At 49.0% G+C, this 27,943-nt stretch overlaps 1 protein-coding gene across 1 annotated transcript; it reads right to left on the minus strand.

The window, feature by feature from the left end:
* On the minus strand, positions 1–27,566 carry tnfsf10 (TNF superfamily member 10). Its single transcript, XM_070882443.1, has 5 exons — positions 27,428–27,566; positions 7,957–8,133; positions 7,689–7,734; positions 5,331–5,450; positions 1–1,939 (listed from the first exon to the last, which is right to left on the minus strand). Exons 1-5 carry the CDS (start codon positions 27,548–27,550, stop codon positions 1,488–1,490), a joined length of 918 nt encoding a protein of 305 aa, XP_070738544.1. The 5' UTR covers positions 27,551–27,566; the 3' UTR covers positions 1–1,487.
* Between the last annotated feature and the right edge of the window lie 377 nt (positions 27,567–27,943).

Raw genomic sequence — 27,943 nt, forward strand, 5'->3', positions numbered from 1 at the left:
AAAGATAGAAAACAATTTTAATCATATGTACATTTGAAACATGCACATGGGACACATGGATCTTGACTATTTACAATAGAGGCTGTGGCATGATTCGTGTGACATTATCCACATAACATTACATGACATTATCTATGTGACAGTAACCATGTGACATCATGTGACTTTATCTGTGACAGTAACCATGTGACATCATGTGACTTTATGTGAAGTAACCATGTGACACCATGTGACATTATCCATGTGTCAGTAACCATGTGACATCATGTGACTTTATGTGAAGTAACCATGTGACATCAAGTGATATTATCCATGTGACAGTAACCATGTGACACTATGTGACACTCTCTACGTGACAGCAACCATACAGTCTTAGTGAATGATGAGACACAGGTGCAATGTCCATTGTATGAGAGGCAGCGGGAGAGTGGAGTGGCTGGGTGGGGGGGGGGGGTTGCGCTCGGGACGAGCAGGCGAAGGTGAGGTGCAGATGCACGGCGGGGGCTGGACCGAGAAGCGCCGTTGCGTGAAACGGCACTGTGATGAGATCCTGAGCTGGCCCTCTGAGTGAGGTTCAAGGTGACTCCTTTCCGAAACCTCAGTAGCAGCCAGGTCCAACCAATCCCAGCCTCCTGGGCACTGGTTCCCTTGCGGGAATTAGGTGAACCCACACTCACGGCAGATGGTAAGTAACCAAAACCTCTCAATTCCTTTGATGGCATCTTAGCCCGGCCAAAGTGAATTGAATTTTGCCCCAACCTCCATTCCCAACGCCTCACCACGACATTCACCTCCTCCCAACTTTGTCAACGACTTAAATTCTTGGGAAAACCTAAGTGTAAATGGAACCTGTTGTTGGTTTGTTACGATGAGGGATGTCAGTGCTGGGGAACGGAAGACTTGTTTACTTTGGGTACTTGGTGCCAACAGTAAGCGCTCCTAGGTGGGGTACAGCACCAGGCTGGATGCAGAGTAAAGCTTCCTCTGACCTGCTCAGACCCACAACCTCACAATTTTGCACTTCCTGCCACCATTTCCCAAAGCTTTGCCGTACATCTGACGGAGATGGACAATGTAGTGCCAATTTGAGGGTACTTTACTCTTGTGGGTCCAATGCCCACACTGAACTCTGGGTCTTGACTGGTCCACCTCACTGCCTACTGGACCTCAGTCTGCCAGCAGTTCGAGCTGGAATTGAGTCCAGATCCCAGAGTGGAATGGGCACTGACCCGACTATCCAGGCCCCCACAAGTATTCTGAGCTCGACCTTCAGGTCCTCAGCTCTCTTCTGAATCCTTGCAAGGACCTTGGGGCCAGTTACAGTCGGTGTCATCGAGCTGGGACAATGAACTTGCAAGGTCAAGTTGACCTTCATGCGGCCTCCTTTCCTACAAGATCTGTCTTGTCCGAGATCACGAGTGAAACGAATCCAATCGGACAACGGGATTCATAATAGTTCCTCATGTATATTTCCTTTGCTCAGCTGCCTAGCTGACCAGGAACGCGCCAAAGAAGCTGGATCCTCCAGCCATATCAATCAGGCTGATGTTACTGACAGTCACAAAAATTCGGTCGAGGTATCGGAGTTCAAACACCCCGCCCTGGTAAATGGAGTGCAGCCCGAATTCCGCGTCCTTCGCCCAACACGTTGTCCGAGTGTTCTTCATCAAGAGGATGGGCTCGGGATAGGCGGTGCTCTTGTAGATATACTGCACCATCTGTTTGTTTCTGGAAACGGACTGCAAGCCACCTGGACCGGAGTCTCCCTCGCCGGCGGGTTCGCGATGCCGGAAGTAGGTTTGGCCGTAGATGTAATAGAGTCCGGTCTTGGGGACGATCAGCTCTCCGTCCTTGTATTCCACGCTGTGCAGAAACGCCAGCCCTCGCTCGGGCTCCCAAGTCTCTATCTTCTGCCCCTGAAGCTTCCTTGATATTGGACCTGCAACGTTAACAGGGTGAAAGTTGAGCGACGTAGGTTTGCGTTGGCCAAAGATAGAACAGCAGTGGTGAGTGGAATATAGGAACAGGAGGAGGCCATACGGCCCCTCGAGCCTGTTCCACCATTCAATTAGGTCACGGCTGATCTGTACCTCAACCCCATCTACCCGCCTTGGTTCTGTAACCCTTAATACCCTTACCCAACAAAATCTATCAATCCCAGTTTTGATATTTTCTATTGATCCCCAGCCTCAACGCTTTTTTGGGGGAGAGTTCCAGATTCCCACTGCCCTTTGTGTGAAGAAGTGCTTCCTGACATCACCCCTGAACGGCCCGGCTCTAATTTTAAGGCGATACTCCCTTGTTGTGGATCTACCTAGATTCTCTATAGAGATTTGATAGAGGTGCCCTTTCCCCGTAGACCTGCAATGTTTTTTCCTTCAGTTATTATCCAACTCCCTTTTGAAAGCCACGATTGAATCTGCCTCCACCACCTTTTCAGGCAGATCCTACCACTCGCTGCGTAAAAAGGTTTTTCCTCATGTCGCCTTTGGTTCTTCTGCCAATCACCTTAAATCTGTGCCCTCTGGTTCTCGACCCTTCCACCAATGGGAACAGTTTCTCTCTATCTACTCTGTCCAGACTCCTCATGATTTTGAACATCTCTATCAAATCTCCTCTCAACCTTCTCTGCTCCAAAGAGAACAGCCCCAGCGTTTCCAGACTATCTATGTGACTGAAGTCCCTCATCCCTGGAACCATTCTCATGTATCTTTTCTGCACCCTCTCGAAGGCCTTCACATTCTTCCTAAAGTGCGGTGCCCAGAATTGGACACAATGTCCCAGTTGAGGCCGAACCAGTGTTTTATACAGGTTGATCATAACTTTCTTGCTTTTGTACTCTATGCCTATGTTTATGAAGCCCAGGACCCCATATGCTTTTTTAACCGCTTTCTGAACCTGCTCTGTCACCTTCATAACCCAAACATAAGAACATAAGAATTGGGAGCAGGAGTAGGCCATTCGGACTCTCGAGCCTGCTCCGCCATTCAATGAGATCATGGCTGATCTTCGACTAAAACTCCACTTTCTCTCGATTGTCTTACTGTACAAACATTCCCTTGGTATTCTTGACTAATCTCACCTTCTCTCCTACTCTCTCCAAACTGCACTGTGAGCCTTGAGCCCAATAACTGGGGTACTTGATAGGCTCCTATTTATTCAACTCTTTGCTTGTGCTCAGGCATAGAGTGGAGGTCTGGGCTTCATCGCCCACTGGTTGAAGAACTCACTGCTTATCACACCGACTCAGAGAGAGAAGCAAGCATAGCCATCACTCCCATATCCCACTGCAGGAGACCTCCTCCTCCCCTTGCATTAAATTGTAACCAAAAATCAAAACTGGATGCCCAGCAATACACAACTAATGGAGACAGAACACAGCCTGGGAACTAAAGACCAGTCAGTTTAACGTCACTGATAGGAAAGGTACTGAGGCGTCAGCTGTGGCCCAGTGGGTAGCATTCCCACCTCTGGGTCACAAGGTTCTAGGTTCAAGTCCCACTCCAGGGACTTGAGCACAAAATTCTACACTGACACTCCAGTGCAGTGCTGAGGGACTTGCTGCACTGTCTTTCAGATGAGATGTTAAAGCGAGGCTCTCTCATGGATGGGAAAGATCCCATAGCATTATTTTGAAAAAGAGCAGCGGGAGTTATCCCTGGTGTCCTGGCCAATATTTATCCCTCAATCAACATAACAAAAACAGTTTATCTGGTCTTTATCAAATTGCTGTTTGTGGGAGCTTTCTGTGCGTAAGTTGGATGCCACGTTTCCCACATTACAACAGTGACCACACTCCAAAAGTACTTCATTGGCTGTAAAGCGCTTTGAGACATCCGGTGGTTGTGAAAGGTGCTATATAAATGCAAGTCTATTTTTCTTTTACTGGAATCTGTACTAAAAGAAGTGACAGAAGAGCATCTAGAGACAGAAAGAATTATAGCCAGCATTGATTCCAAAAGGCTAAATCACACTTAACTAACCTGATAGAATTCTTTGGAAAGGTAACAGAAAGAGCAGACAAGGCTAATACAGTAGATGTCATATACTTGACTTTACTAAAGAGCTTTGGATAAGGTACCCAGGGGAGGCTAATGACAAAGGTTGGGCCATGTGGAGGTCAGGGCACAAATAGCTGATTGGATAGCAAATAGTCTAAAAAAAATTGAAAATCGAAATGGTCGTTATTCAGATTGGAGGAAGGTAGAAAGCGCTGGGACCAGTTATTCATAATTTACATCAATGATTAGGACTTTGGAACAATTAATTCAAAAATCAAAATTTGTGGATGATACCAAACTGGGGGATATAGCTAACACTGAGAAAGAATGCAACATAATACATGGAGACATAAGAAGATTTGCAGACTGCCAGTTAAGTGGCAAATACACTTTGGCAGGAACAATAGCAACATCACCCACACCTTAGAAAATAAGAAACTGAATGGGTAGAAGAGCATGCTAGCAAAGCACTCGGGTTTATTTCTAGGAGTATAGAATTCGAAAGCACTGAAGTGATGTTAAACATGTACTGGACCCTGGACAAGATGTACAGACCACACTGAAAGTACTGTCCCACCGAGGTTACAGTGGGAGACTGGGAGAGCCCCTGTGGAATTTCAGGGCCACTGTATTTGTGTCGCGCACAAATTGTGCTCAGAATTGATATTTTTTTCCCTTATCTCTGTTGACCGTTCGAAAAGGTTTGAGACAAAAAGTACCCAGATTGTTCATAGAGTACTGACAATTTGTCTGTGTGTTAGTGTGTGGGTGTGGGTGTGTTAGTGTTTGTGTGTGTGGGTGTGCGTGTGTGTCTGGTGTGTGTATATGTGTGAATGGGTGTGTGTGTGAGTGTGTGTGTGAGTAGGTGTGTGTGGGGGGAATGTGAGTGTGGGTGTGTGTGTGTGTGTCTGGTGTGTGTATATGTGTGAATGGGTGTGTGTGAGTGTGTGTGTGTGTGTGAGTAGGTGTGTGTGTGGGGGATGTGAGTGTGGGTGTGTGTGTGTGTCTGGTGTATGTATATATGTGTGAGTGGGTGTGTGTGTGGGGGGATGTGTGAGTAGGTGTGTGTGTGGGGGATGTGAGTGTGCGTGTGAGTGCGTGTGTGAGTAGGTGTGTGTGTGGGGGTTGTGCGCGCGCATATGAGTGGGTGTGAGAATGTGTGGGTGTGTGTGAGTGTGTGTGAGTGTGAGTGGGTATCTAAGCGTGCATTCATAAATTCGGTTGAGTGGCATGTCGTGGTGAAACAGCCATTTACATCGGTTCTCTGGGGTTTTGCACGGTGGGAGAACAGCGTTACCAGCAAGGTGTCTCTGAGTGTCAGAATCTCACCTTCCAGTGGGATAGACTTTGTCCTGTAGTTCCCGGTCAGATGAGCTGCTATTTTTTGTACAGAAGGCTGTGCACCAGACCCCGACTGAGTCAGATATGGGAGGAAACGAGACACTTCACCTAAGAGGAGCAGAAAGCATTCATTCATTAGCTCAGAGATAGACACAGTGGCCAATTTATCTCCCTCTCTCTCTCTCTTTAACACCTTCATTCCCCCATCTCTTTCCTTCCAGCTTCCCCCTCCTTCTCTCCCGAAGGCGTGACTCCTTGCGGTGATACAGCTCAGCGACCATTCTTCACATGCAAGCATCGGCAGGCTATTCAGCAACAGTTGCCGTCACACTCCACTCCATGAGGGTAGTGTAGTTGATGTAATGTATATGGACTTTCAAATGGCGTTTGACAAATTACCACATAATAGACTTGTTAAACACAACTGAAGCACAAAGAATAAATGGGACAGGAGCAGCATGGATACGGAATTGGCTGAATGACAGGAAACAGAGAGTAGTGGTGAATGGTTGTTTTTCTGACTGGGGGGGGGGGGGCGGGGGGAGTATACAGTGGTGTGCCCCAGGGCTCGGTATTGGGACTAGTGCTCTTTTTGATATATATTAATGACCTGGACTTGGGTATACAGGACGTTATTTTGAAATTTGCAGATGACACAAAACTCAAAAATATAATAAACAATGAGATGGATAATTACAGACTTCAGGAGGACATATACAAGCTGGCAAAATGGGTAGACACGTGGCAGATGACATTTAACTTAGAGAAGTGTGAAGTGATTCATTTTGGTTGCAAGAATGAGGAGCGATAATATAAACTAAAGGATACAATTTTAAAGGGGTGCAGGAACAGAGAGACCTGGGGGTATATGTACACAAGTCTTTGAAGATGGCAGAACAGGTTGAGAAGGCTTATAAATAAATAAATAAATATATAAAGAGGCATAGAGTACAGGGATGTTAAGGTGAACCTTTATAAATTACTGGTTAAGCCCTCAGCTGGAGTATTGTGTCCAATTCTGGGCATCGCACATTAGGAAGGATTTTAAGGCCTTGGAGAGGGTGCCGAGGAGGTTTACCAGAATGGTCCCAGGGATGAGGAGGTTCAGTTATGGAGAGAGACTGGAGAAGCTGGGGTTGTTCTCCTTAGAGCAACGTCATCATCATAGGTGATCCCCCGAAACGAGGATGACTTGCTTCCACGCTAAAAAAAGGACGAGTTCACAGGTGTTCCAATGAAGGACCCGAACTCCATCCTGAAGGGTGGAAGATGCCTGTGCGTGGATTTTTTTAACGTGTGGTGGCCGTTGCACACCAGCCACCACACAGGCTTGACAGAGCTAGGTCTTGGTCCAGTGGCAAGGATTACCCAAGACAACTGGAGACCTGCTCTGCTGCATGGACCTAGTGCGCACACGTACCGCAATGTGGGCTGGCCCATGCTGCCCCAGGGTCCCTGGCCCCGAACTTGCGCCTTGCCTGGGCCCCGACCACGTCCCTCCACAGTCTCTTAGAGCACAGAAGGTTTAAGAGGAGATTTGAAAGAGGTGTTCAAAATCATGAGGGGTTTTCATAGAGTGAATCAGGAGAGACTGTTTCCAGTGGTAGGAGGGTCAGTAACCAGAGGACACGGATTTAACATAATTGGTAAAAGAACCAGAGGTGAGATGCGGAGAAAGAGCAGTGTAAGCAGGTTCAATAATAAATTTGAAAAGGGAATTTGATAAATACTTAAAGGGGAAAAATTTGCAGGGCTGTGGGGAAAGAGCAGGGAAGTGGGACTAACCACACAGCTCTTTCAAAGAGCTGGCACAGGAAGGGTGGGCTCAATGGCCTCCTTCTGTGCTCTATTATTCTATGATTCTATGTGATAATGATCAGATAATCTGTTTTCAGTGATTTGGTTGAGCTATGAATATTGGCCTGGACACTGGGGATAACTCCTCCACTCTTCTTCAAAATAGTGGCCATGGAATCTTTTACAGATACCTGAGAAAGCAGACCGGGCCTCGGTTTAACGTCTCATCTGAAAGACGGCACCTCCAACAGTGCAGCGCTCCCTCAGCACAGCACTGGGAGAATCAGTCTGGATTATGTGCTCAAGTCCCTGGAGTGGGACGTGAATCCACAACCTTCTAACTTAAGAGGCGGGGGCTCTATCCACTGAGCCACAGCTGACATAATAAACTTGCAAGTGTTTGACTCCTGGGCCTGGGACACAGACAAGGACTGTAGACTCCGTCCAACCTCACACAAGAGATTTATTTCCCAATTCACACACCAATACAGAAGCAGGTCTGACACATTTCTGAAGATAGGACAATCTAGAGAATCAAAATGCGCTTACCTTTCACAATAACAGACATGTCCCGTTCATATTGATTGGATATAGTCTGTTAAAGGATTTAACAAAAAAACGTAAGCTTTCAAAGATATATTTTTTCCATATAAACCTCTCTCCTCCTTTAAGGCACTCCTTAAAACTACCTGTCCCAACATTTCTTTATGCAGCTTGGTGTTAAATTCTGCCCGATAACCGCTCCTGCGAAGCGCCTTGGGGGGGTTTTAGTATGTTAACGGCGCTACACAAATGCAGGCTGATGTTGTTGCTGTACCTTTTCTATCAGTTGTTGGATTTGTGCTCGGAAACGCCAGCAGAGGTCCTCGGTCCTCCTGGTTTGGACTCCGCTCGGATAGTTGTAGAATTCCTCATCCGCCGTGGAGCCAGGGTGAGAATCCAGCATGTCCCCGGTCAGGCAGGCCATGCTGCTTCTGGACAACGATTCCTGTATCTGCAGACAAAGCAGGGTAGACGTGAGATGAAGCTCTTGTACCGGTTAGCATTCGCCACTGTCAAAAAGGAGGTCATTAGCACATCGCATGGAATTCACCGCCACAGGAACATAGCATTCGGCTCCACTGGTCTGTACTCCACACACGAGCCTCTTCGAGTTGGCTCTTCCCCACCCTTCCCCCTCCATTGCCTTCTCCCTCCCGATTGCATCAATGCTCTCAGCAGCAACCATTCCAGGTGGTAGCGAGTTCCACGTTCTCACCACTCTCCGTGTGTGCAAAGGAATTTGATCCGTTTGTGGTTATCTCATATATACATACACCAACGCCATCCAGGACAAAGCCGCCCACTTGATCGGCCCCCCATCCACCACCTTCAACATTCACTCCCTCCACCACCGGCCCACCGTGGCTGCAGTGTGCACCGTCTACAAGATGCACTGCAGCGGCTCGCCAAGACTTCTTCGCCAGCACCTCCCAAACCCGCGACCCCTACCACCTCGAAGGACAAGGGCAGCCAGTGCATAGGAACACCACCACCTCCAAGTTCAACTTCAGGAAAACAAAGCTAAGAGGATTAAAGAGTTAAATTAGAAGGACAGGTTGCATAGACTAGTGTTATATTCCCTCGAGTATAGAAGATTAACGGCTGATCGACTTAAAGTGTTTAAGAATATTAAAAGGAGTTGATGGGGTAGAAGCTATTTCCTCTGGTGGGGGGTGCTCAGAACAAGGGGGCATAACCTTAAAATTTGAGGACTTTCAGGGGTGATGTCAGGAAGCACTTCTTCACACAAAGGGTCGTGGAAATCTGGAACTCTCTCTCCCAAAAGGCTGTTGAGGCTGAGGGTCAATTGAAAATGTCGGAACTGAGATTGGTAGATTTTTGCACATTAAGGGTTACGGAACCAAGGCGGGTCGGTGGTGTTGAGGTTCAGAGCAGCCATGCTCTAAGTGAATTGGGGAGCAGGCTTGAGGGGCTGAATGGCCTCCTCCTGCTCTTGTGTTCCATTGGCCTCAAGCACCGCCTACTATGATTATACATCTACAGCCTCTCAAAACACAAGCTTTGTGTCATCCAGTCATTACTTTCTGACTTAATTCAACTTCTCTCCTGCTGTATTCGACCTTGATAGTGTCATGCACTAATGGGTCTTTCCCCAAGCAAGCCATGTTTGCACACAAACAGAGAGCAAAGCTCCCGATCCTGGATCACTGTGATTGCTCCATAGGCACTCCTTACTGACCGTCTCTCAAGCAGGAATTTAAATCTTAGGATATCTGCTGCTGTTGTGAAGAAGGCTGTGGGTTTGAGCCCCAGTCCATAGACTTGGCCCCATAATCTGGGCTGACATTCCCGGAGCAGTACTGAGGGAGGGCTGCACTGTTGCAGGTGCCATCTTTCGGATGAGACGTTAAACCGATCACAGCACTACTTCACAGAGCAGGGGAGTTCTACAGGTGTCCTGGAGCCGATATTTATCCCTCAACTAACATCACTGCTGTTTGTGGGAGCTTGCTGTGCGCAAATTGGCTGCCGCGTTTCCTACATTACAACAGCGACTACGCTTCAAAAAGTACTTCATTGGTTGTAAAGTGCTTTAGGACGTCCTGAGGTTGTGAAAGGCGCTATATAAATGCAATTCTTTCTTTTCGCTGTCGTAATGACAAATCCAGCCTAGAGCTGGAACTCAGTGCCATCAATGTAGAGCTTCAGGTTAGGCTTGCTGTGCAGGTCTCAACTGGTCAGGGCAGCCACGTCACAGATCGGCTTTCATAACAAATGTCTTGGTGGATGACAGAAAGGTATTATGTCTGTACTGTACCTATGAATGACTGCACGAGGCAATGTGGTGTACTCAAACTATAGTAATCTTGGCCCTTTATTCCTAACTCCAGAGTGAAGCTCCCCTTTTATGCAGCCCCTGCCACCAGGGCAGGACAGGAAACCCCGGTGTCCACTAGTTGCAAGTTGTTGGTGTTAAGGTCACTATATCAATGCAAGTTGCAGTTACTGCTGGAGGTGACAAGGCAGGATGTGTAAATACAAGCCTACCCTCCTTAACCACGGGAATCGTTCTTGTGGTGCCGCTCGTGATTGGGCATCTCACACCTGGGGGTCCGGCCTGTGTCACCCGCCCAGGGAGCGGTCTAATCTGTACCAGTCGCCTGAGAAAGGCTTTGCTAACCCAGTTCGATGAAGGGCGGTGCCTCTTTGCCGGCACACCTTTGACAGCAACACAAGATGAAAGGCCAACTTTAGCATTTGACCCAATGGGTAGGGAGAGAAAAGTCCCAGTGTGTTTACGGTGTTACAAATATCTCTCCGATGGGACGAGACGGGTCAGAAAAACCAGCAAACCCTTGAGGCCAACGAGAAGGCCGTACAGATGCTGTCGAGGTTGCGATTTGGTTGCCTTACAATGTTCACAAACTAGGGGGCACAGTCTCAAAATAAGGGGTCGGCCAATTAAGACTGGGATGAGGAGGAATTTCTGGTGGTGAGTCTTTGGAATTCTCTACCCCAGAGAGCGGTGGATGCTCAGTCGTTGAGTACATGCAAGACTGAGGTAGACTGGTTTTAGGACTCTAGTGGAATCGAGGGATATGGGATCGGGCGGGAAAGTGGAGCTGAGGTCGAAGATTAGCCATGATCTTATTGAATGGCGGAGCAGGCTCAAGGGGCCGTATGGTCTACTCCTGCTCCTATTTCTTACGTTCAGTACACACCACCATAGAACCAGGGTCAGCTGTCCCGTTCTCCCCCTGTGGTTGAATAGTTTGTTGGCACTAACGGTCTACGCTTACACTTGAAGAATGGCCATGTGAGGCAAGGAACCTGTGGGGGAGGGGGGGGGGGGCGGGGGTGGGGGGAAATGAGCCATGTTGTACCCACCGGGGGGGTGAATTAAACAAAAGTCCAGAAGGAAAAATCTTGAAGCGCGAGCAGCTAGGCATGTGATAGGCGGCCATCTTTTATCGCCATGGCACCCATAAGGGGTGGACACAACCGGTTGGACGTATCCCAGGAGGTTTCATCACATGACCTCCCACCTCTGACCGCACTGCCCCCATGCTCCCGACGAAGCCCTGCCACACCAACCGGGAAGCGAACAGGTTCTTTGGTACCCGATTGGACGATTCCTGTCCATCAGTCAGACAGCCTTCCCTCCCATCTCCCAGTGTTTAATTTAACGTCCAAATGATTTCTCTCTCCCGGGCGCTCCTCACAGCAGGGGATTAAATTCCTGAAGAGTTTCGTGCTCAAATCTTCACCACCTGCAGTGGAAGTGACAATCTCCTGCAACGCCACGCAAACTCGGCAAACTTCCTTTGTTGCTACCCTTAATAAAACAAGTAAAACATTCTCTTTGTTTTTCTCCCGAGCTCTGCTTGGAGTTAAACAACCACAGATTTCCTGAGGACAGCAAGAATGGACTTGTGGCCAGAAGTAAATGCAGTTCTGTTTTGTCTGTGCCTCATCCTGATAAACACCCAGTATAATTGTTTGTTTAGAACCCGAAATAACCTCACAGCTTATATTTTCAGTGCCTGTCCCCACAGCCTAATCCTGTGTCGACTCCCTCACCCCCTCACCTCATGTCGCCACCCCCTCACCCCCCATCCACGCCCTCACCCTCCATCTACCCCCTCACCCCCGTCCCCAACCCCTCACCCCCTGTCCCCACCCCCTCACCCCCCATTCCCACCCCCTCAACACCTGTCCCCAATCCCTCACTCCCCATCCACCCCCTCACCCCCATTCCCACCCCCTCACCCCCTGTCCCCACCCCTTGTCCATCCCCTCACCCCTTGTCCCACCCCCTCACCCCTTGTCCCCTCACTCCATGTCCCACCCCCTCACCTCTTGTCCCCTCACTCCATGTCCCACCCCCTCACCCCCTGTCCCCTCACCCTGTCCCCACCCCCTCACCGCCAAAGTATTTGGCCGGGTATTTTCGCCCTGTTGACAGTGCTCCTTTAATGTGAATCCTGACTCACACGGCCCTAGGCGGACCCAGTCTGGAGCCTGTTGCCATACAGGAGGGCGTTGATGATGAGTGGGAGCAAAATAAATTTGCCTGGACTCGACTTTGTGCTGTGGTTTCCAAAAGCATTTGTGTTGATGAGTTTAAACAGTTGCAGGCTGGAACTGAGTTGCTGGCCTCTAACTAGCCTCTAACTAGCAGTGCAACCAGCCGACGTTTCCTCCTCGTGATGTCTAGTTAATGACAGCCCTCTTCCCTTGCAGCTGTTAATGTATTTGCAGTAAGGAATTCCGGTTTTTAACTTCCTCTTGCCATTAGATCACCATTACTGGGCTATGAATAGACCTGAGAGTTTTTCCCCCTCGTGAAACACCTGCTGAAGAGACTGCCTCCTAGCTGGGATACTATATCACGGAATGTCGCCTCGAGAAGAGAGAAAGACTTGCATTTATATAGCGCCTTTCACCACCGACACCACCTCCCAAAGTGCTTTACAACCAATAAAGCACTTTTCGGAGTGCAGTCACTGTTGTAATGTGGGAAACGCGGCAGCCAATTTGCGCACAGCAAGCTCCCACAAACAGCAATGTGATAAATGACCTGATCATCTGTTTTTTCTGTGATGTTGATTGAGCGATAAATATGGGACCAGGACACTGGGGAGAACTCCCCTGCTCTTCTTCGAAATGGTGCCGTGGGATCTTTTATATCCAACCTCAACAAATCAGCCTCCCCAATGTCCCTGAATAATGACATAGGAAATGGAGGAGGCCATTCAGCCCCTAGAGGCTCTTCTGCCATTCAATCAGATTATGGCTGATCTGTATCTTAACTTCATTTACCCGCCTTGGTTAATTCTCATTCTTGTTTTCAAATCCCTCCATGGCCTCGCCCCTTCCATCCTCTGTAATCTCCTCCAGCCCCACAATCCCCCCGCCCTCCCCGAGATCTCTGCGCTCCTCCAATTCTGCCCTCTTGCTCATACCCGATTTTAATCGCTCCACCATTGGTGGCCATGCCTTCAGCTGCCTGGGCCCCGAGCTCTGGAATTCCCTACCTAAACCTCCCCGCCTCTCCACCTCTCGCTCCTCCTTTAAGATGCTCCTTAAAACCTTCCTATTTGACCAACCTGCCTTTATATCTGCTTATGTAGCTCAGTGTCGCATTTTGTTTGATAACCCTCCAGTGAAGCGCCTTGGGGCGGTTTACTGCGTTAAAGGCGCTATATAAATACAAGTTGATGTTGTTGGTTCTGGAGCCCTCAGTACCCTGTCTAACAAAAATCTATCAATCGCAGCTTTGATATTTTCAATTGGCCCCCAGCCTCAAGAGCTTTTTGGGGGAGAGATTTCCAGATTCCCACGGCCCTTTATGTGAAGAAGTGCTTCCTGACATCACCCCCGCTGCCACCTTGTGTTGTTGAGGCTAAAAGAGTTAAATTATGAGGACAGGCTGCACAGACTGGGCTTATATTCCATTGAATAAAGACAATTAAGGGGTGATCTAATCGAGGTGTTTAAGGTCATTAACTTCTAATTATAAGGTTCTAATTATAAGGTTCTAATTATAAGGTTATGGCCGCTTGTCCTGGAGTCTCCCACCAGAGGAAATAGTTTCTCTCGATCAACCCTATCAATCCCTTTAATGACCTTAAACACCTCGATTAGATCACCCCTTATTCTTCTTTATTCAATGGAATATAAGCCCAGTCTGTGCAGCCTGTCCTCATAATTTAACCCTTTTAGCCTCAACAACACAAGGTAACAGCAGAAAAATGACCTAAAGTCTTCCATTTGTCAAGACTAAACAATGGAAAAACTCCCTGGGATATTATTAGTTCAGACCAATTATTCTTCACTGACACACACTGGAGGCAGGAGGCAGGGGAGGTACGGTTCTATATGTAGCTTTCATTTCCTTTTCCCCTTTTCAGTTGATTTTGTTCCTGCTTAAGAATCAATATAGCGTTTAGAGAGAATGACATGCCACTGTTGTGCAGAGTGAGGCCTGAACAAGAACTCAGGCGAACTCTTGGACCAAGTCCCGGAAACTCTGCTGTGTTTATGCAAAGCAGGCCTCTGGATCAGTCAAATCCTTTGCAGCTGGAGACAAGCAGAGGATGTCAAGGGCGGCAGTGAGATCGGGCCAACAATTCTACTGCACTGAGTGCGGGTAGAGGCTCACGACCAATGCTGGCCAAAGGGCAGGCCCATGAAGGGTTTAACCAACTCAATTTCCTGTGCAGTTGAATAGAATGGGGCTGCTTATGCCAGATGTAACACTCAGGTCTCTGTACACTGCCCATTAGCCTGTGTATCCTCCAGTGTATAGCATGCAGAAATATCCTTTTCACATAAAAGGTCAGGAAGACCCATCCCTCCGGTACATCAACTCCCCATCGAAGCCCATCCTTCTGACACATTAACTCTCCCATCGAAGCCCTTCCCTCCGGTACACCAACTCCCCATCGAAGCCCTTCCCTCCGGTACACTAACTCTCCCATCGAAGCCCATCCCTCCAGTACACTAACTCTCCCATCGAAGCCCATCCCTCTGGTACACTAACTCTCCATCGAAGCCCATCCCTCCAGTACACTAACTCTCCATCGAAGCCCATCCCTCTGGTACAGTAACTCTCCCATCGAAGCCCTTCCCTCCGGTACACTAACTCTCCCATCGAAGCCCATCCCTCCGGTACACTAACTCTCCCATCGAAGCCCATCCCTCTGGTATAGTAACTCTCCCATCGAAGCCCATCCCTCCGGTACACTAACTCTCCATTGAAGCCCATCCCTCCGGTACACTAACTCTCCATCGAAGCCCATCCCTCTGGTACACTAACTCTCCATTGAAGCCCATCCCTCCGGTACACTAACTCTCCATCGAAGCCCATCCCTCCAGTACACTAACTCTCCATTGAAGCCCATCCCTCCAGTACACTAACTCTCCATTGAAGCCCATCCCTCTGGTACACTAACTCTCCATCGAAGCCCATCCCTCCGGTACAGGAACTCTCCCATCGAAGCCCATCCCTCTGGTACACTAACTCTCCCATCGAAGCCCATTCCTCTGGTACACTAACTCTCCCATCGAAGGGGATATCTCATGGGGATCGGGCGGGAAAATGGAATTGAGGTTGAAGATCAGCCATGATGTTATTGAATGGTGGAGCAGGCTCGAGGGGACTCAGAGTGAAGTCGGGGGAGGGGCTGCGGGGGCGGGAGGGGAAGTAGAACCTTAGAAACAACACAGAGCTTTTATGTCTGGTTCACACTTTTGACATTTATCTGCCCACTGAACAATAACTACCAGACTGTCTGGGCTGAAGCAGACCGTGAGCAACCCAAAGAGTCAGGATCAATTAGCAAAACCAACTTCTCTCTTCAAAGTTCACCGATCAAGCAGCTTTTTCTCAGCATTCCTAACAAAGACTGTCAGGGCATAATGGAATGTCTCCTTGAGAGGTGGGGGGGAGGGAAAAGAACGGCTTGCATTTAAACAGCTCCTTTCACAACCTCAGGACATCCCATAGTTTCACAGCCAATGAAATACTTTTGGAAATATCACTGTTGTAAATGATAGGCAGCCAATTTGCGCACAGCAAGCTCCCACAAACAGCAGTGTGATAATTGACCAGATAATCTGTTTTGAGAGATGTTGGTTGAGGGATAAATATGGGGGGGCTCCTCTGCTCTTCTTCGAAATATGGCCATGGGATCTTTTACGTCCACCTGAGAGAGCAGACGGGGGCCTCGATTTTACGCCTCATCCGAAAGACGGCACCTCCGACAGTGCAGCACTCCCTCAGCACTGCAGTGGAGCATTAGCCTGGATTATGGTCTCATGTCACTGTTGTAGGACTTGAACCTACAACCATCTGACTCAAAGGGGAGAGAGCTACCCACTGAGCGGCGGCCGATATACGTGGAACTTTGAACATGTGGGGCCGAGGCTTGGGACGGACGGTCTCAGACCTGATGACAGGTTCACGGCCTCCCCGCCCCCCCACTTCCCCCCAGACATTCTCTACCCTGAGGAGACAGCACGGGCAACGGAAGGACGGTACACCTGCCCCGGGCCCTGCAGATCTGCGGAGAAGCGCCATCATACAGTTTGAGAATGGAGTGCCGGCTGAGCCAACGCAAGCCATCGGAGGCGAAATGGGTCTCAGCTTGGTTTAGCCACGAGGCTGGAGCAATTCCAAACCCTCCCTCGCAGCTGGGGACGGCATCACTCTGCTGCCTCTCGCCAAGACAAGCACCCCCCCCCCCCCTCCCCACTCAGCAACCCCCACCTCCTTCCTCCCGACTTCTGCACCGTCTGGCCACGTCAGCTCTCTGCTGCACAAACATGGTTCTCTGTGGGTTTTACTTTAAGGGAGGGGGTGTGGTTCCAGCTCTGTAAAGCCGTCAGTCATAAAACTCAGGCTCCGTCCCTCCTCCATGCTGAGTTGGCTGACCGCGGCTAAGGTACTGAGGCGTACCAGGAGAGTTATGGAGGGGAGGGGACGGGAAGGGAGGGAGGGGAAACAGAGTGCCAAAAAGCAGCCAGTATCCCGACTAAAACGAGCGTGCAGCTGAGCGTTGGTGTCAGGGGGTGGGCAACTTCCCAACACCCGCCCCTTGTCGCGCTGCCAGTCAAAGCTTAGGATTCAGATCCCTGCTTTGTTTTTCCTTTCCTGTGGGAACGCCTCAATTTCAAAATTCTCATCCTTGTTTACAAATCCTTCTAGGGCCTCGCACCTCCCTATCTCTGTAACCTCCTGCAGCTCCACAAACCGCCCCCCCCACCCCCCGAGATGTCTGCACTCCTCTAATTCTGCCCTCCTGAGCATCCCCAAATATTATCGCTCAACCATCGGCGGCCGTGCCTTCTGTTGCCTAGGCCCCAAGCTCTGGAACTCCCTGTCTAAACCTCTCCGCCTCTCTTTCCTCCTTCAAGACGCTGCTTAAAACCTACTTCTTTGACCAAGCTTTTGGTCACTTGCCGTAATTTCTCCTTATGCGGCTCAGTGTCAAATTTTTTATCTCATAACACTCCTGTGAAGCGTCTTGGGACATTTCACTACGTTAAAGACGCTATATAAATGCAAGTTGTTGTTGTTCCTCCATTCGGTTAGATCACGGCTGATCTGTCTCTCAACTCCATTTACCTGCCTTTGTTCCATATCCTTTATCCAACAAAAATCTGTCCATCTCCATTTTGAAAGCTCTAACTGACCGCCAGCATCTGCAGCCTACTGGGCGAGAGAGTTCCAGATTCCCACTGCCCTTTGCCTGACATCACCCCTGAACGGCCTAGTTTTAATATTAAGGTTCATGGCCCCTTGTGCCAGCCAGTGGCTCAGTGGGTAGCACTCTTGCCTCTGAGGCAGCAGGTTGTGGGTTCAAGTCCCACTCCAGGGACTTGAGCACATAAATCTAGGCTGACATCCAGTCCAGTGCAGTGCTGAGGGAGGTGCTGCACTGTCGGAGGTGCCGTCTTTCAGATGAGATGTTAAACCGAGGCCCCGTCTACTCTCTCAGATGGACGTAAAAGATCCCACGGCACTATTGTGCAGAAGAGCAGGGGAGTTCTCCCTGGGGCCAATATCTATCCCTCAATCAACATTAAAAATAGCAGATTATATGGTCATTATCACTTTGCTTGCTGTGCGCAAATTGGCTGTCACATTTCCCACATTACAACAGTGACTACACCTGAAAAGTATTTCATTGGCTGTAAAGTGCGTTGAGATATCCGGTAGATATGAAAGGTGCAATATAAATGTTCTGGACTCCCCTCCAGAGGAAATAGATTCTCCATATCTACACAGTCAACTTCCTTTATCACTTTAAACACCTCAATTAGACCACCTTCTATACTCGAGGGAATACAAGCCCAGTCTGTGCAACCTGTCCTCATAATTGAACCCTTTTAGCCCCGGTATCATTCTGGTGAATCTGCACTGTTCCCCCTCCGAGGCCACTATATCCTTCGGGGCCCAGAACTGAACGTAATCCCTAACCTAACATAGAAATATAGAAATTTACAGCGCAGAAGGAGGCCATTCCAGCCCATCGTGTCTGTGCCAGCCAACAAAGAGCTTCGGTCAGCAGCCCTGAAGGTTACATATAAACCTATGAACAATGGCGGAAAGGTAAAGAGCACCCAGCCCAACAAGTGCGCCCCCCCCCCAATGCGACACCCCTTACACTGAAACATTCTACACTCCATCCCAACCGGGGCCATGTGATCTCCTGGGAGAGGCAAAAACCAGATAAAAACCCAGGACAATTTAGGGGAAAAAATCTGGGAAAATTCCTCTCTGACCCATCCAGGCGATCGAAACTAGTCCAGGAGATCACTCTGGCCGTATTCAATTCCCTGCAGTACTTACCATTATATCTGCGCCAGCCAACAAGACGTTATCTAGTCTAATCCCAATTACCAGCTCTAGATCCGTAACCCTGCAGGTTACATCACTTTACGTGCCCATCCAACCATCTCTTAAAAGTGGTGAGGGTTTCTGCATCTTCCAGGCAGCGAGTTCCAGATCTCCACAACCCTCTGTGTAAAGAAGCCTCCCCTTAAATCCCCTCTAAACCTTCCACCTACCACCTTAAAACTATGACCCCTCATAATAGACTCCTCCACCAATGGAAATAGGCCCTTATTATCCACTCAATATTTTGTACACCTCAAGGGCACTGCAGCCAACTGCAGAACCCCAGCAGCTGGTCCACCGCACAGTCACACTATCTGCTTTCACCCCCTCCCTGAGTTGGCTATTCCATCCCCTCCGTTTAAAGTGCCAATTTTTCTTTTTTTTAATACATTCTCCATCTGTGGGCGTCGCTGGCAAGGCCGGCATTTATTGCCCATCCCTAATTGACCTGGAGAAGGTGGTGGTGAGCCGCCGCCTTGAACCGCTGCAGTCCGTGTGGTGAAGGTGCTCCCACTGTGCTGTTAGGGAGGGATTTAACCCAGCGACGATGAAGGAACGGCCAAAATATTTCCGAGTCGGGATGGTGTGTGTGTGACTCGGAGGTGGAATGTGGAGACGATGGTGTTCCCATGCGCTTGCTGCCCTTGTCCTTCTAGGTGGTAGAGGTCACGGGTTTGGGAGATGCCGCCGAAGAACCCTTGGCGAGTTGCTGCAGTGCATCTTGTAGATGCTTAGTCGCTTATCTGCCTGCTGCTTGCTTTTTCCCCTCTCCAGCCTGAATCCTTGTCCCCTTGTCCAAGAGCTGAGCTACCGATCATGAGCTGAATGACTAGCGGAACAAGCTCGAGGGGCTGAATGACCTCCTCCTGTTCCTTTGTATCACTAATGCCCAAGTTCTTCATTTATAATTCTAGGATTGAAAATATAGGCTGAAAGGCAGTTGACTGTGAGTGATACAGGGGAGGAAATTTCCTGCATCGTATTGTTGATTCAATAACCCACTTCTTTAATCTATTCAATGGGGAATCTTTCTGTTTTCTGCAGGAAATCACCTCGAGTTCCTTTAGCAGATAATTAAAGCAGTTGTGCGTCACTTGTACAGTGAGGAAGAATACGATGGACGACTTTTTCTTCTTCTGTATGGCAGTAGCAAAGCAAATCAAATGTCAATCTCTAAGTCGGATATCCAGGCCAAAGCTTCCGGTGTATATCTTGTCGGCTGTCTGCTAATTCCCTCTGAGGGCAATGCTCAATGATGTGCTCCAGGGTCTGATTAGGAGCACCACAGTCGCATAATGGGGGATGCTTTAATCTTCCACCCATGGAGAACATGACCGGTTCTGAGGCGGTTGATGGTTGCCCACTGTTTGCGAGGAAGGTTCGATCCTTCAGCTTGGACTGTGGGCTCCTCAGATTGCATTGTGGCCACTGACATGACCATCGTGAAGACCCCTTGATGGAAGCAATGGAGCAGCCTGGGCCAACACCCCCATTGAGGGTGTTTCCACTGATGGGGGAGACTGGAACTAGAGGGCATGATCTTAGAATAAGAGGCCGCCCATTTAGAACTGAGATGAGGAGAAATTTCTTCTCTCAGAGGGTTGTAAATCTGTGGCATCCGCTGCCTCAGAGAGCTGTGGAAGCTGGGACATTTAATAAATTTAAGACAGAAATAGACAGTTTCTTAAACGATAAGGGAATAAGGGGTTATGGGGAGTAGGCAGGGAAGTGGAGCTGAGTCCATGATCAGATCAGCCATGATCTTATTGAATGGCGGAGCAGGCTCAAGGGGCCTTATGGCCTACTCCTGTTCCTAGTTCTTATGTTCTGGTGGGTCTAGTGTGTACTACAGTTCCAAGCTCTGTTGGGAGTGACAGGTCTGGACTGTGCTGCTTTCCCCCTGGAGAGGAGCGATGGGAGTAATAGGATCTGGGGAAGGAGATGGTGGAGTGACCAGACCTCTCAGCTCTGGAAGGAGTAACAGGCCCCCACACTATGCTATGGTACCAGCTGAGGGAATGACGATGATGATCATCATCATAGGCAGTCCCTCGGAATCGAGGAAGACTTGCTTCGACTCTAAAAGTGAGTCCTTAGGTGACTGAACAGTCCAATACGGGGACCACAGTCCCTGTCACAGGTGGGACAGATAGTCGTTGAGGGAAGGGGTGGGTGGGGCAGGTTTGCCGCACGCTCTTTCCGCTGCCTGTGCTTGTTTTCTGCATGCTCTCGTCGATGAGACTCGAGGTGCTCAGCGCCCTCCCGGCTGCTCTTCCTCCACTTAGCATAGATTGTGCTACCCTACCAGCTCGATTGGGAATGATCGGCCTCAGACTGTTGCACTTGCAATTGGGAGAAAACTTTTTATGGAGTGGGGAGAGAGTTGCATAGAATTCTCAAAAATTGAGTAAAGACCAACATGCAAATAAATACTTGCAATCTATGTGTCAGCCATGGCTCAGTGGGTAGCCCTCTCACCTCTGTCACACGGTCGTGGGTTCAAGTCTCTACTCCAGAGACTGGAGCACATAATCCAGGCTGACATTCCCAGTGCCAGTACTGAAGGAGTGCTGCACCGTCGGAGGTGCTGTCTTTCGGATGAGATGTTAAACCGAGGCCCTGTCTGCTCTCTCACGGTCACTATTTCGAAAAAGAGCAGGGGAGTTCTCCCTGGTGTCCTGGCCAAAGTTTATCCTTCAACCAACATCACTAAAAGACAGATGATCTGGTTATTTATCACACTGCTGCTGGTGGGATCTTGCTGTGTGCAAATTGGCTGCCGCGTTTCCCACATTACAACAGTGACTACATTTCAAAACGTGCATCAGTATGAAGTGCTTTGGAACATCCTGAGATCATGAAAGATGCTTTATAAATTCACGTACTTTCTTTCTTTTATTTGTGAGAAAAGACTTGCATTTATATAGCGCCTTTCATAACAACCGAATGAAAGCCAATGAAGTACTTTTGGAGTGTAGTCACTGTTGTAATGTAGGAAGCACAGCAGCCAATTTGCGCACAGCAAGCTCCCATAAATAGCATTGTGATAATGACCAGATAATCTGTTTTTTTGTTATGTTGATTGAAGGATAAATATTGGTCAGGACTCCCCTGCCATGGGATCTTTTACATCCACTTGAGAGAGCAAACAGGGCCTCAGTTTATCATCTCATCCAAAAGACAGCCCCTCCGACAGTGCAGCACTGGAGTGTCAGCCTAGATTTTTTTTGTGCTCAAGTCCCTGGAGTGGGACTTGAGCACCTTCAGATTAGAGGCAAGGTTGCTACCCACTGAGCCACAGCTGACAATTAGTGCGATTATCAAACTTGCATTACTCAATTCAACCAGGGTGGAAGGCTGACACTGGGTAGAGCGCTGGTTGCCAATGGCCCAGGGAGGCAGCAGGTAATAAGGGCGGAACATGAATGAATTTGACCTTGGTTCTTGCTGAGAGTATAGAAAGACACGGAGACACTGTATAGGGTACCAATGGTCAAAGCACCTCCCATAGTCTACTGCAGATGAGAGAAACCCTGATTGAGGAGGTAAGGGTTAATCCTGTGGAACATGCACAAAGTTCAACGTTCAACTATATGCAAACGTGTTACAGGAAGCTTCACTACTCAATGCCTATCGCAGTTTTCCAGCTGTATCAGAGTCCATTAACTGCTATGCAAATTTTATGAAGGAGATTGGGATTACTGCTCCCCACATCCTGGGGCAGAGCTGCACTTTATTCTCTTTGCTCTCCTGCCCGGCCTCCCACCTCACACTCTACGTAAACTGGAGCTCATCCAAACATCTGCTGACTGTGTCCTAACTCGCACCCAGTCCCGCTCACCCATCACCCCCTGTGCTCGCTGCCCGTGTCCTAACTCGCACCCAGTCCCGCTCACCCATCACCCCCCTGTGCTCGCTGCCCGTATCCTAACTCGCACCCAGTCCCACTCACCCATCACCCTCCTGTGCTCGCTGCCTGTGTCCTAACTCGCACCCAGTCCCGCTCACCCATCACCCCCTGTGCTCGCTGCCCGTGTCCTAACTCGCACCCAGTCCCACTCACCCATCACACCCTGTGCTCACTGCCCGTATCCTAACTCGCACCCAGTCCCGCTCACCCATCACCCCCTGTGCTCACTGCCCGTATCCTAACTCGCACCCAGTCCCACTCACCCATCACCCCCCTGTGCTTGCTGCCTGTGTCCTAACTCGCACCCAGTCCCGCTCACCTATCACCCCTTGTGCTCGCTGCCCCATGTTCTAACTCGCACCCAGTCCCACTCACCCATCACCCCGCTGTGCTCGCTGCCCCGTGTCCTAACTCGCACCAAGTCCCGCTCACCCATCACCCCCTGTGCTCACTGACCGTGTCCTAACTCACACCCAGTCCCGCTCAACCATCACCCCCCCTGTGCTCGCTGCCCCGTGTCCTAACTCGCACCCAGTCCCACTCACCCATCACCCCGCTGTGCTCGCTGCCCCGTGTCCTAACTCGCACCCAGTCCCACTCACCCATCACCCCCCTGTGCTCGCTGCCCGTATCCTAACTCGCACCCAGTCCCACTCACCCATCATCCCCTGTGTTCACTGCCCGTGTCCTAACTCGCACCCAGTCCCACTCACCCATCACCCTCTGTGCTCACTGGCCTACATTGGCTCTCAGCCCGGCAACACCTCAATTATAAAATTCTCATCCTTGTTTTCAAATCCCTCCATGACCTCGACCCTTCCCTAGCTCTGTGACCTCCTCCAGCCCCACAACCCTCTGAGATCTCTGCGCTCCCCCAATTCTGTCCCCTTGCTCATCCCCGATTTACATCGCTCCACCATTGGCGGCCGTGCCTTCAGCTGCCTGGGCCGTAAGCTCTGGAATTCCCTCCCCTAACCTCTCCTCCTTTAAGATGCCGCTTAAAACCTAACTCTTTGACACAAACTTTTTGGTCGCCTGTTCTAATATCTCTTTATGTGGCTCAGTGCCAAATTTTGTCTGACAACGCTCCTGTGGAATGGTTTACTATGTAAGGCACTACATAAACGCAAGTTGTTGCTGCTTAGTTATTGGCCAAATATTAGAGGTGGGTTCGTGCTCCCAGCGGGATGGAGGTGCAGGCCGAGATGAAGCCAAACCTCTGCTTCCTCAAATCAATCTTTCTTTCAAGAATCCTGTCTGTTGATCTCGCCCAATCCGACCAACCCTGCCAATGTTGGCAATGCATTTCGTTCCTACGGTGATTGCCCAACTCAGCTCTGCACCCCCATGCCCCCCCCACCCCCACCTGCGGTTGGTAAATAAACTGCCAAGTGATATAAAGATATGAAAAGAATGGCGAGGAATAGCTATCAATAAACCTCGTCACGGCTTCTTCGGCAGCACCTCCCAAGCCCACAACCTCCATCACCTAGAAGGATGAGGGCAGCAGGGGCATGGGAACACCACCACCCCAAGTTCCTTCCAGGTCGCACACTCCATCCTGACTTGGAAGTATATCGGCCGTTCCTTCATCGTCGCCGGATCCAAATCCTGGAACTCCCTGCATGGGCCGAAAATTTCTATGTTTCTATGACACAGATTTAAGGTGATTGGCAAAAGAACCAAAGGCGATATGAGGAAAAACATTTTTACACAGCGAGTGGTTAGGATCGGGAGTGCACTGCCTGAAAGGGTGGTGGAGACAGAGTCAATCGTGGCTTTCAAAAGGGAATTGGATAAGTACCTGAAGGAAAAAAAATTGCAAGGCTACAGTAAAAGGGTGGGGGAGTGGGACTAGCTGAGGTGCTCTTGCAGAGAGCCAGCATGGGCTCGACAGGCCGAATGGCCTCCTTCTGTGCTGTGACCATTCTATGATTCCATGATTTTTTTTAATGGCCTTATTGTTTTCCCCCGGGGTTTTGCTCGCAGCAGAAGATGAATCTTCTATTCCTGGAAACTCCAGACCAATCCTAAGCAATGGTGAACAATATCACTGGACTTCCTCAGGCCCGGTATCTGACCTTGGGCTTTCCTGGTGCGGGTAGTCCAGTTGCTCACTGGGTAAGCTCACTGAACCTTCAGGGGAGCCTCTGGGACCTTCTGTCAACTTGGCTCGTTAAATGGAAACAGGCCACAAAAGTTCACTGCCTTCCCTTGTTTTCGCTGGAGTCAATTGGCCAGAATTCAACAACTTCTTTTCCCTCCCCTTTGAGTTGTTTATACCATTGTACAAGGAAGTTAAAATTAAACCAGAGCAATGCCCTTGAATTGATCCCCTGCCGGGATCAGACACCACGGGGCGATCCGCAGGGTGCAAAGTACCTCCTCCACCTAACAACTTAATAATTTCCCCCAACCCCAGAGTCTGCAACAATTAACCAGATCATGTCCGTGCCCAACGAATCCTAACCATGCAACCTGTCAAGGCACCATTTACACCCTAGTCCTTACAATTGCATCAGGTAAGAAAGAAAAGAACTTGCATTTCTATACCACCTTTCACGTCCTCAGGACGTCCCAAAGCGCCATACAGCCAATGAAGTACTTTTTTGTAGTGCACAGTCACTGTTGTAATGTGGGAAACGCAGCAGCCAGTTTGCGCACAGCAAGCTCCCACAAACAGCAACGAGATATTGACCAGATAATCTGTTTCAATGATGTTTGTTGAGGGATAAATATTGGCCATTGCACCTCCGGCAGTGCAGCACTCCCTCAGCACTGCACTGGAGTGTCAACCTAGATTTTTGTGTTCACGTCTCTGGAGTGGGACTTGAACCCACAACTTTCTGACTCAAGAGACGAGAGTGATACCAACAGCATCATGGTATCCCGGGATATTTTAAGGCAGTGTTGCATTAGCTGTCGCTGTGTTTTCACTTTACCGCCGAGTTCTACAGAGGGGGTTATGTGCTAACTGAAAATGCTGCAACCACCATCACCATCGATTGCTCCTGCAAACCACGAAATAGACCCGCGATTTCTGCAAAATTTGCACCATTATAAAGGACGAGTGTTCAGGTGTCACCTGTGCCTGAATCTGAGTCAGAAGATTGTGGGTTTGCATCTCACTCCAAAGATTTGAGCACATAATCTAGGCTGACTGAGGGAGTGCTGCACTGTCGAAGGTGCTGTCTTTCAGATGAGGAAATTAAACAGAGGCTCCATCTGCTCTCTCAGATAGACCACTATTTCGAAGAGAGGGGATGTTCGCTTTGGGGCCAATATTTATCCTTCAACCAACATCACAACCCCGTCCACCATCTTAAACATTCACTCCCTCCACCACCGGCGCACCGTGGCTGCAGTGTGTACCATCTACAAGATGCACTGCAGCAACTCGCCAAGGCTTCTTCGGCATCACCTCCCAAACCCGCGACCTCTACCGCCTAGAAGGACAAGGGCAGCAGGCGCATGGGAACAACATCACCTCCAAGTTCCCCTCCAAGTCACACACCATCCTGACTTGGAAATATATCGCTGTTCCTTCATCGTCGCTGGGTCAAAATCCTGGAACTCCCTCCCTAACAGCACTGTGGGAGCACCTTCACCACACGGACTGCAGCGGTTCAAGAAGCGGCTCACCACCGCCTTCTCAAGGGCAGTTAGGGATGGGCAATAAATGCCGGCCTTGCCAGCGACGCCCATCTCCCAGAACGAATGGAAACAAAAATAAAACAGATTATCTGATCATTATTGTGTTGCTGTTTGTGGGATCTTGCTGTTGCGTTACAGCGACTACACTTCAATCAGCAACTGTGAAGTTGCACTGCGGTAATGTAGCTTGCAAAGTGTTTAAGGACACCCTGAAGTGGTAAAAGGCGTAATAGAATTGGAGTCCTTGGCATCGGTGCAGATTTACACCACTTTAGGTAAGGTTACACAACCAGCCTGGAGAACTTTAGACACCCTCTGGCAGTGAGTGGGTGCTGTCTTTGTGCACCTTAAAGATAAAACACAGAGACCTACCCTCCCCCCCAAAGACATGGAGCCGTGCCCCTCGGTAAATTCATCTTATCACTTCTTATGTCGGGACTCCGAGGGACTACCCAAGAGAAGATGTTTGCGACGTGCTCAAATAGAAAAAATGCTTAATGTAACAGGAGACAGAGTTAGGGGAGGAGTTGGACTGCAGGTAAAATATCTATTGACAACCATCCTACCCAACAACTGCACTGCCCTCCCAGTAAGCAGAGTGCCACGTTTAGGACTGCCTCGGGGCGGAATGAAGGAAATCGTGCATCCAGTCAGTACCAGCAGAGAAAAGTGGGGAAGGGAAAACATTACTGAGTTTGTGTTTTGTTTGCAAACTGGAATCTTGCCAACTTTCAAAGTTGGTTCAAGATCAGAGAGATAGACTGGTTTGCAATCAGAAGAAGAGGGTCTCAGTACAGGCAAGGGTGATATTTAACCCCCTTTGATTCCATGCAGTTTAGGAGACTGACCGGGTTTGAACGCCGAGCAGTGACCAGCGCCCTTTCTCTGGGCGACAACCAACGGAACATTCCTGAAACACAGAGTGCAGCGATAAAGAGTATAAACATTGCGATTACATTTATCCCCCCATTCCCAAACACGCGATTCGAAAGTTGTTTTGAGGTTTGCAAAAGGCTTTTTTTTTGCATTTTAAAAATTGCATAACTGCGTTTACATTTTTTTAAATGCATAACTTAGATTACATTTTTAAAATTGCATAATTTAATTGTTTTAATTGCATAACTTGTTTAAATTATTTTTAAATTGAATAACTCTTACATTTAAAATGCATGACTTTTTTGCAATTTTAAAAATGCAAAACCTTTTTTTGGCACTGCTGTCCTCTATTAATGAGGCTTAAATTAAACAATGCGATGTTGAATTGACCCTGTGCAACTTCGCGAGAGTATCAGGATAAACCACTTTGCACCCTACCTGCTTTAACTCGCTGGAAAAGTACAAGTAAGTGACAGCCATACACATGCACTGCAGCAAGAGTACAGAACCCAGCACATAAGCCAGTCTCTGAGCAGTAATCGAACCGTGTGTGGTTTCCATGTTGGCTTGCAGTCGATGCTTATTTGAGATTTTTCTGAGTGCTGCGCTTTGTTTTGAGAGAGAGAGAGGCGTTTTTTTTTAAGTTGCTGAGTGCAAAAAGAGGTAGGAGGAGTTACATCAAACTGCAAAAGTCCCTTTTTGATTCCTGCTCGAGGCTTCAGTTTCAATTACTGGGGAAAATTTGCGTTTCACAATGAGATATTTCAGAGGCGTCACTGACCTGTTATAGAATCATAAAAATTTACAGCACGGAAGGAGGCCATTTCGGCCCATCGTGTCCCCACCGGCCGACCAAGAGCTATCCAGCCTAATCCCACTTTCCAGCTCTAGGTCCATAGCCCTGTCGGTTACGGCACCTCCAAATGCACATATAAGTATTTTTAAAATGTGGTG

This window comes from Pristiophorus japonicus, chromosome 6, assembly GCF_044704955.1.
Source record: "Pristiophorus japonicus isolate sPriJap1 chromosome 6, sPriJap1.hap1, whole genome shotgun sequence".
NCBI classification, from domain to species: Eukaryota; Metazoa; Chordata; class Chondrichthyes; family Pristiophoridae; genus Pristiophorus; species Pristiophorus japonicus.

Coding starts and splice junctions, on each gene's coding strand:
- tnfsf10 (XM_070882443.1), bottom strand. CDS start 27,550: ATGGAAACCACACACGGTTCGATTACTGCTCAGAGACTGGCTTATGTG. Junction 8,134..27,427: donor TTTCCAGCGAGTTAAAGCAG/GTAGGGTGCAAA, acceptor CTTTGTCTGCAG/ATACAGGAATCGTTGTCCAG. Junction 5,451..7,688: donor CATGTCTGTTATTGTGAAAG/GTAAGCGCATTT, acceptor TGCTCCTCTTAG/GTGAAGTGTCTCGTTTCCTC.